Here is a 10,018-nt window from a genome sequence, read left to right as displayed (position 1 = left end):
CATGGAAGTCCGTGCTGTTGTCCGTGGGTGTTAAAGCTATAAAAAGTACATTTTTTTATCGTCAATATTTCGAGACCTCAACGCAATAAAGACTTGGGGCCAATTCCAATTCCTATCTTAACCCTCAATCTTAACCCTTAATCTTAACTGGCCCTCAAAACCAAGTGTTGAGGGTTATTTTGTCACTTAGAAATGGGACACCCCTTAAATGCAGATACATCTTCAGACTGTAGGGGGCAGAATAACGCGGCTTATTGAAAAGTAAACCATAGCAAACCATCGCTTGTCCGCACCGGCCGGCTATTGACAAAAGATCGTGAAATAAAAATAAATGTTACGCAACAATGACGTCAGTAATCCATAATATGGGCCTAAACTAAGATAATACAATGGTTTTCATCATTTTTATATCTCTATTAACAAAGAAAATACTTCATTTGTATCGCACTCGCTTCGCTGCTTTCGACGCCATCTTTCTCATGTGAAAACACGCAATGCATTCTGGGTAGCCCTTGCTCCCAAGGGTGGTCTCGGAAAATCTCAGTATTGAGGGCGATACAGCCCTTAAACTCGCCCCTCAGCTTAATTTTTCTGAGAATCGGGACAACACTTGGACTAGAGGGAGCACGTTTTTGAGATTGAGGGTTAAGCAAGGAATTGGAATTCACCCTTGAACTTGCCCCTAAAGGACTTTTGCTGGCCAGTGTGAAAGACTCCGGCTCTGAGAACACGCTTACAGCTTTAAAAAAAAAAAAAAAAACCTTAATTTGACACGTAATAATGTGTTGATGACTCTCCTCGGCTCTTTTCCCATACTCCCGGCCTCTAATTAAAATGATAATGAGCCAGATGAGGGTTTCAGACGTCAGCTCTGACTCTGGGTTCACCCTGACACACACACACACACACACACACACACACACACACAAACACAGCCAGATTAGCCTCTCTCTACCCGAACTGGATCACGGGTTAGTGCTGCAAACCCTGAACACGCTCCACAAACCCAGTGTGTGTATGTGTGTGTGTGTGTGTGTGTGTGAATGAGAGATGATTAAAAACCAACCGGAAAAGCGGTTATTTATAGCTGAAATTTGCATTTTTATGGGGAAGGAGTTTATTTCCAAAAGAGCCATTTTGAATGGGAGAATAGAAACGATGATGCATTCAGAGTGGATTAAAAACGCCAGCGTATACTATACCGAATAAAGGATTTTCTTTATTATGTCGTATTTTTTTTTTTTTTTAATCTCCCCATCGTCAATCAAATCTTTAGTGATATCCATAGTTTCAGTTGAGTGAAATGACAACAAACGAAGCAAAATAGAGCACGGGTCGTTGAATTGTGTCGCTCCCACACATGTCGACGGTGGCGTTTCATGTGCTCAGCAGAAATGTGGCACACATTTTTTTTTACTGAGGGGATTATCATCCGGCAGAACCACAAGATATGAAATCCAGTCCGCCCACAGAAAACACACACACACACACACACACATGAGAGGAAGGTAAAAAAGAAAAACAAAGGAAGAGCTGAGGAACGTCGACACACTGTCAGATAATCAAAGAGGGAGATGCTGGAATCCTCGCTGACTGAGAGTGAGGAAGTGAATCAAAGAGAAGAGGAGGTTTTTTTGTGTGCACGGCAGAGACATGAGAGTTTGCAGTATCTTGCAGAATGGAGTGCAACAAACGTGGAAGAATGTTTATTTACATGCGCAGCAATGTGTCATTAATGCTCGCAGAGGAAAGATGGCGCCCATTTGGTCTATATAAACAAAAGGGTAAAACTGCACAACAGGTACACGGACCGCACGAGAACTAAATGCGGAGTAAACAAGCGCGAGGAAAACATGCACTTTTGGTGTCCAGGAATAGCGTTTTAGCCTCCACGCTTTTATAAAAGTGTGGTTGTCGTCTAATTTCGTCCTTGCATGACACGTTATAGTTTTATTGTACTGTTTAATTGTGTTGTTTACTTATTTCTGATGTACAAGCACTTTGTTTCAGCTGCTGTTGTTTTTAAAGTGCTTTATAAATAAAAGTTGGATTGGATGACCGGTTTAACCCATCGAACACTAAATACACCCAATAAAAAATATATCAAAACATGACATGACAATACATGACACATTTGAGGAGTGTTTTTTTAAAATTATTTTAAACTGTGTCATGTCTAACAAAATGAAAGAAAACCATCATGAGGGGACAAATATAAAAATGCTCCGAAATTACTGGAAAATTAGGAATTTGGGTAGAAAAAAATGTCAAAAATAAAAATAAAAATCACATAACTTTATTTGCTCGGGTTAAAACCACCCGACAATGGTGTTCTAGGGTTAAATCTGATGTTTATCATTTTGCCTATGTGCATGATTTTAATAAAGAAGACGTAGGTGTTTATCTTCAAAGATGGTGGCATTTAGGGCAACGTTGCAGTGGCTTTATGTCATTTTTAATCGTTACCTACAAGCTGCTGGGAGTTCCCCAGCTCCTGTTGTGATGAAACCTTTGAGAATCAAACACAAAGCTGACACCAAACACCCAAACGAGTTCAATTGCAAAGAGTTTAATCCCAAAAAATACTTTCTTTGTCTTCTTCTTCTTCTTCTCTCCGTTTTGGCACATTACACATGGTTTGGTCTCGCTGTATCTCGGCCGTATCGTTGACATTGTTTTTTCCGATGAAGGCCCGTCATTGCAATGTTGAAACACACACGGCCGACGAGTTAACGACATTCACGTCTGCCCCCCGGTGGCGGATACGAGTATGACATTCAAAGATTCGTATCGTTAAATGATCAAATTATCGTGAAAACAGAATGTTTTGCTTTTCCGTTCAGACCAAACTGCTTTTCTTCGTAGGCTACAGTTTCTCGCTCGGTGCTAACACTGTTAGGGGCTATATTTTTGATTTAAAAATACTGGAGTTCAATTTCTTTTTATGTGTGTGTGTGTGTGTGTGTGGAGCAGCTGAACAGGTTCCAGCCTGTTTGGTTTGCTTTCGCCGCATCGTTCTCTCACAGGAAGACACTTTTGTTTTTGTTTTTGTTTTTGTTTTGTTTTGTTGGACATCTCCGTCCTGTCACTGCCAGCAGGTCGACACAGCACGGGATGCACTCTTTCACACCCTTCACAGTCCTCTCGCTAAAGTTTGACACAGTGAATCTGCCATTTGTTTACGCTGCTAACGACACAGTAAGTCATTATTTTGCATGCAGAGATTAAAAAAAACGTGTATAAATATCATAGTTTTTGGCACATGATTTGTTTTCCGGCTTGAATAAAACATGGAACTAGTACGCAAAAAGACGCCGACACCCGCTCTGGACACTTAAAGGCGCCATATGTAAGAATGTGGCCAAAAACGGTTACTACATTCAAATTCAAAACGCCGAGGTCTTTTAGGTTTCGTTTTTTTTCTGACGTAACTGGCAACCCGTGGTTGCTCGGCAGCTGAGACTCTACTGCCTGCAATGATTGGTAGACGGCGGTAGGTGGCGCCACATGACGCCAAAACATGATTTCAAAATATAATTTGCAGTCTGCAAAATATTTTCTTTAAATGCAAATGTACTGTTGTTGTTGGTGAGTTCAGTTTGTTATATGAACATTATTCCTGAGTCTCTGTGACATATTAGGAGGATTTTATGGCCAGTTGCTTTAGATTTATTACATAATGCACCTTTAAACAATCAGCAAAAAAGCGTTTGATTTCTGCATTTTCATTATTTAGTATTATACCAATACAATAGAAGTATGATACCAACTAATTTGTGTTTCAAGTCAATAACTGAACATAACACGTGTGCAGTTTTGGGCTAATTCAGAGATCGGGAGACCGCGACGCGTCGGCACGTCGGTATTCGGCGTAAAAACCGAGTCGTATTTCGTCGCGTGCGTCGCGAGAACGACCGCGACCGGGGGTTTCAAAAAGAAGCGGGGAGACGAAGCAGCGATAAAATGGTCAGTTTCTCGTCTAAAGGCAGACATCTGTGTTGTGTTGAGACAGCATTAGCCGTTCACAGAGCTGGGAGGGGGGGGGGGGGGGGAGGTGTGACGGGGTGATCAAAGGGGTTTCTCTGGGAAAAACACAGGGGTCAGTGGGGGTCATTTCTTTCAAAAACCTGCTTCTGTAAAGCAATAATCGATGCCAGGTAAAAACATCTGTTGAACTTAGAAATGTGGACCACATGGATGTTAAATTATAAGGGATATTCTTTCCCTCATATTGGTACAGAGGGCTGTAAATGACAATAAAAGAGACACAGAGAGGGTTTTTTTCTTTTTGTGTGTCTTCCCAGGAGAGCCATCTTTGGTGTGACACCATCTCCCAGCTCTAAACACCTAAGTCTGTGCATGAGTGCATCCCTAATCCCATTTACAACAGTCTCACATCTGTGCACAGCACAATGCCGCAGCAGGTCCATATACTGTGTATATGTATATATATATATATATATATATATATTACATATATATACTTAGACGTCCCTATAATGAAGCGGTCGCTTTTATGTCCCTTTACATCAACACAAGGTGCCGCGGTTTATACAGACTCTTTAAAACAGTCGTTAATTAAGGCAAAAATCTACGTTTTCCAGTGAATCTGAATCAGTTTTGACAATTTGTTCAATTGTGAGTTTTTTTAATGATTGATAATAATATTGATATTGACCATTTATATTTCATTTTTTTTGTACAAAATTATACTAATCTGCTTTTTCTTTTATCTTAAAATACGTCTACAAAGCTCACTGATCCTCCCTGGTTTCACTTTATGGCCTGAGTTTAGTTCTTTTTTTCCCCTCGATATCGGACCGATATCAATACCCTAATATCATATCAGCTCATCCATTGCTTTTTTATCTTATTTGTGTCCATGTGGTTGTTTTTTTTGGGAAAATAAAATGGTTAATGAATGAATTTCTGTTATTATTACATTATTTTCCAATGGAGACTAATGAGGATTTTAAGCGTCATAAAGATTGTTTTTTTTAATATATATATATCTGCTACGCAGGCTACCTCTGTATCATCCACCCTATAATAATATTTCAGTCATAGAGATTTATCAATTCCCCCCCCAAAGTCATCCAGCCCCAAACTATATCCTGCCATCACTGCCTCTTCTTCTTCTGCTTCAGTGACTTCCTCCTCTTCACGATCATCTCGTACAGTTTATCCATGCCCTCGTCCAGCCCCTCGCCTATGATGGCGCAGGCCGGCTGGACGTGATACGGAGTGGAGGGACTCAGCTCGGCCAGGGCCAGCTGCCGCTCGATCTCCCCGACATCCAGCGCCCGCGGCAGGTCCTGCTTGTTGGCGATGACCAGCAGCGGCGTGCCCTGGTTCTCGGAGAAGCGCGTGATCTTGTGCAGCTCGGTGCGGGCCTCCTCGAGCCTCTCCGCGTCCACGGAGTCCACCACGTACACGATGCCGTCCGTGCAGCGGCTGTACGGCTTCCACAGGGGCCGCAGCTTCTCCTGGCCCCCGACGTCCCAGAAGTGGCAGCTGATGCCCCGGGAGGCCCCCGCGCCGCCGAGCCGGATCTTCTCCGTGTTGAATCCGATCGTGGGCACCGTGTTGACGAACTCGTTGAATTTGAGCCGGTACAGCACCGTGGTCTTGCCCGCAGAGTCCAGCCCGAGCATGACTATGTGCAGGGACTGGAACGCGGCCAAATTAGAGAAACTGTTCCCCATCTTGCAGCGTGGAGCGGAGGAGAAACAACATGCGCTCCCGCAGTCTCGGCAAAGAGCGATATCACCGCAGCAGGGGGAGATGCTTAAATGTCTCCTGAGTGATCCATAGCGGGCGATTCCAACCCCAGATTAGTTGTCAATGCATTTTCCCAAAAGAAACGCACTAAAAAAAAAAAAAACGCCTCAGCAGAGGTGGAGGGCGCAGCCCCGCGTTGCGCGGCGGCACTCGGGCAGCCAGACGAGCCGCAGCATCCCTGGAATCACTCCAACAACATCAGCATCAGGCGGAATCAGCAGCAGCAGCAGCAGCAGCAGCAGCAGCGGCACCGTGCAGCCGTGCGTTCGCAGCGCGCACCGCTCTCCAAATGCGTAAATTACGCGCGGTCGAGCGTCACATCGTGTCTCTCATCTGTTTGTGTGTCCAATTGCGTAGCAGAGCTCATGTAGTAAAAAAAAACACACACACACACTCACTCACACAGACAGACACAGAGAGAGAGAGACACACACACACACACAGACACTCACACACACAGTCGTGGTGCGTGACGTGAGGACCAGCCTCTCTTGAACGTCGACATGCAAAAAATGCGTCAAGTTACAGCAGGAAACACCACGATACGCGCTCTGCTTACGTCACGGTGAACTCAAACGTAAACGCGTTGTTTGAACGTGAACCAGAAACGCTGTTGAAAACACGCGAGAGGGACGAGCGAGGGCTTTTATTTTGAAAGGCGTGTGCTCTTGTGTTTCCTCTGCGCACGGAAGCGCCACCGAAACAGCGCCAATGCTGACACCTAGTGGTGAAATAACACATTTTCACCATCACTCCAACAACATCAAGCCTAGTTGTTGTTGTTTTTTATCCAGTTTTTCAAAATAAAGAAGACGTTGGAGTCATAATAGACTAAAAAAAAACTAGTTTTTATGTTCCTGTAAATATTTATATGTATGCAAATGCTGTCACCACGAGAACAATAATGATTTTAACAATCGTTTGCATAATGTATGACCAACTATACCCAGCCGTGTGACTAATATACACTAATGCATTCACTTTTAATGTGTTTTTTAAATTATAGGCACTACACTACAAACACACACACACACACACACACATTCTTGTACTTGCTGCATACTGAGGACCAGCATTTCCACTTTATAAATCAACACAATTACAAATATCTACTTCATGAATGACATCTATAAAGAACTACTGGTTGCAGTACCATAAAATGTCTGCAGGTGGAGCCCCAGAGCAAAAAGGGCTGGAAAACTTTTTCGATTTTATTTTATTTTTTAAATTGTTGGTCCAACATTTTACAAAAACGTCATACTATACTATGTCGACCAAAATTTGAAATAAAAATTTGACCCAAAATTAAAAAAACAAATTTGACCCAAAATTTGAACAAAAATGTTGACCCAAATTTGGAAAAAAAAATTGAAAAAATTTGGAAGAAAAAAAAATGACCCACATTTTGAAAAAAAAAATTGACCCAAAAATTTTGGTCCAAAATTTGAAAAAAAAATTTGGTCCAAAATTAAAAAAAAAAAATTTGGTCCAAAATTTAAAAAATGCATTTGGTCCAAAATTTGAAAAAAAAAATTTGGTCCAAAATTAAAAAAAAAAATTTGGTCCAAAATGTGAAAAAAAAAATTGGTCCAGAATTTGAAAAAAAAAATTATGGTCCAAAATTTGAGAAAAAGTCGTCCAAAATTAAAATTTTTGACAAATTGAGTATAGCATGTTATAGCAACCTAAGGAAGTGATTTCAATGAAAACAAAGTGAGGACCGGCCAAAATGTCCTCACTCCGTAAAAATGACCTCACTTTGTTGGTTTAAAACCCTCACTGGTCCTCAGTATGCTGCAACTACAAGAACACACACACACACACACACACACAGGCATATGGAGGGTGAGTCATCAAGCATGTGCTTTAATGAAGTAAATTGAATAAAAAAAGGCCTGTGAACCGTGTGTGCGTTCATGTGTGGAGTCAGGCATGAATAAATGTGTGTGAGGTGATTTGTGCTGTGATACCCCCCCCCCCCCCTCTCTCTCTCTGCAATAAAGCTTTTATTGTCTTGTAAGAGGATTTATAACCTTTACACACCATTAGACACGTGATTGGGTTGAAGTGAACCTGCAGAAAGAAGAGCATCATGGGACAGTGGGTGAATGTTTGCAGCCTGCAGAGACACCGCAAAGTAAATAGAATGCTGCCATCTAGTGGTGCAAACAGCACATCTATGCTATGCTACACTTTGTCTGTAATGAATGATTCATCAGTTGCCAACCACATTTTATAGCTTTGTTTTCTTCTTCCCTCGTCAACAAACAATCCAAACAGGTATGGATTAAAGGTCGTTAATAACGTCGCACCGAGTTATGGTCTTATATTTGCCGATAAACAGGACAACTCATGGGTCTTTTTGGTTATTTTCTAAACATTTGAACTGATTTATCATATAAAACATAACAACATATGACCAGACGCTGACCTCTGGACTGTATAACCCTAACCCTGAATAATTCAACATAATACATGTGTAGTTTTAGCGTAATTCTGAGATTAGGAGACCGTGTGAGGTAAAAACAAAATAAAAAAGCGTATTTATATAAAAACAACGGCAGATTTGTGCAAAATAAAAGCAGAACAAAGGAGTAGAACATGAGGAAAAAAATCAGAATTCTAACAGCATAACAGGAGAAAGCAACACAGACGACCTAAAAGAGAACACGGGGTGAAAGAGTGAGTTTATATACACACCAGGAATGGCGTGACAACGAGACACAGGTGAAAGTAATTAAGGGCGGGGCCGGTCATCGAAAAAAGGCGGGAAAACAGACAAAGGCCACAAGAAAAACGGTGAAAATAAAACAGGAAATCCACACAAAAAAACCTCGTAAAATACAAGAAAAACTCAAGCGTTATCAGGAAAATTAAAGCTCCCATAGAGTGGTCCTGTCGCACAAAATATATGTTAGTTATGGAGGTCTACTTACATACATTAACTTGTTTTTATGCTCAAAAAACTCCTAGTTGCTGTAAATGAGCCGATAGAAATCTCTCCTTACTGAAGCTCTCCTCAGTCGCGCTGTTTCAGACTGAACTCTCACCCCCAGAAGACAGAGTGTGTTGTGATTGGCCAGCCAGCGTAGAGCCTTCCCAACTGTCTTGTGATTGGCCAGTACCCGGAAGTGACATATTCTGCACACCAGCTCTCAGAAACACAGCTCCCCCCTCTGGAACGCTGGATGCACTGCTACTCATTATCAAAACACTGTTTTAACAGTGTTTAAAAATAGCTTCTTCACGACTCCCCGCCGCAGTCCCTTTGACGACCTTTGACCCAGAGTCAGAAGACCCTGTCGCTCGTGAAACACCTCCACAACGGACGTTATTCTTCTTCTGTGGTTCAATGTACGCAACCGGATGTGCCCGGACTAGTGCCCGGAGCAGGAGGATCTGCTGTTCAGGAGAAATGCTGTTAACATAACCGGACCAGGTTTTTTCAGAGATCTTGCTGAGTCCGAGATTACAATAAAACACAGCGTTCTCAGCAGTGGCTGAACTGTTTGTTTAGAAACTTCAGGGCTTTGTAAACAAGGTAATGATGCAGATACATATGGAGTTAGATTTGTGTCTTTATTATTCAATCAAAAAAAAGTTTGCTTCAATCAAAAAAATTTTTTTCAATAAAAAACCCTTTTTAATCAAAGAAAAAAATAGTTTGAATGCAAAAATATATTTGAGACTCAAAAAAATACATTTGAACACTGTTTTTCTTTGATTGAAAAGGATTTTTTTGATTGAAGTGATTTTTTTGATTGAAATTTTTTTTTTTTGTTTGAAGCAACTTTTTCTTTGATTGAGTTATAAAGACACAAATGTCCTACCCATAATATGGCCCAAACGCAAAACAGCATTACTTCAATCAAAACTTGCTTCAAACCAAAAAAACCTTCACTTTGATCAAAGAAAACATTTTCAATCAAAGAAAAACAGTGTTCAAATGAAATTTTTTGAGTATCAAATATATTTTTGCATTCAAACAATTTTTTTGATTGAATAATAAAGACACAAATCTAACTCCATAGATACACACAAAAAAAAACCAGCGTTAATTGGAGCTTCCGGTCTAGGTCCGCTTTAAAGTCCAAGGTCCAGATACTAACGCAAAGAATAACCTGATGATGGAATAAAAAGCGTTTTTTTATTTTTTAATAAACAGGTTTGAAAACGTCCACAACAAACATTAAGGAAATATAATGAAAGGACAGAACAGAGAAGAGGAGGTGAAGTG

General features: G+C 41.1%; 1 protein-coding gene across 1 annotated transcript; it reads right to left on the bottom strand.

Moving 5' to 3' along the window:
* Positions 1-5,120: 5,120 nt before the first annotated feature.
* On the bottom strand, positions 5,121-5,705 carry LOC310943292 (ADP-ribosylation factor-like protein 4C; the record flags this gene model as incomplete). Its single annotated transcript, XM_083908833.1, has 1 exon — positions 5,121-5,705. One exon carries the CDS (start codon positions 5,703-5,705, stop codon positions 5,121-5,123), a length of 585 nt encoding a protein of 194 aa, XP_083764959.1.
* Between the last annotated feature and the right edge of the window lie 4,313 nt (positions 5,706-10,018).

The sequence above is a fragment of the Microchirus variegatus genome (assembly GCF_963457635.1).
Source record: "Microchirus variegatus genome assembly, chromosome: 22".
NCBI lineage: Eukaryota > Metazoa > Chordata > Actinopteri > Pleuronectiformes > Soleidae > Microchirus > Microchirus variegatus.
Note: the sequence above shows the minus strand (reverse complement) of the source record. Positions and strands in the feature narration are given on the sequence as shown.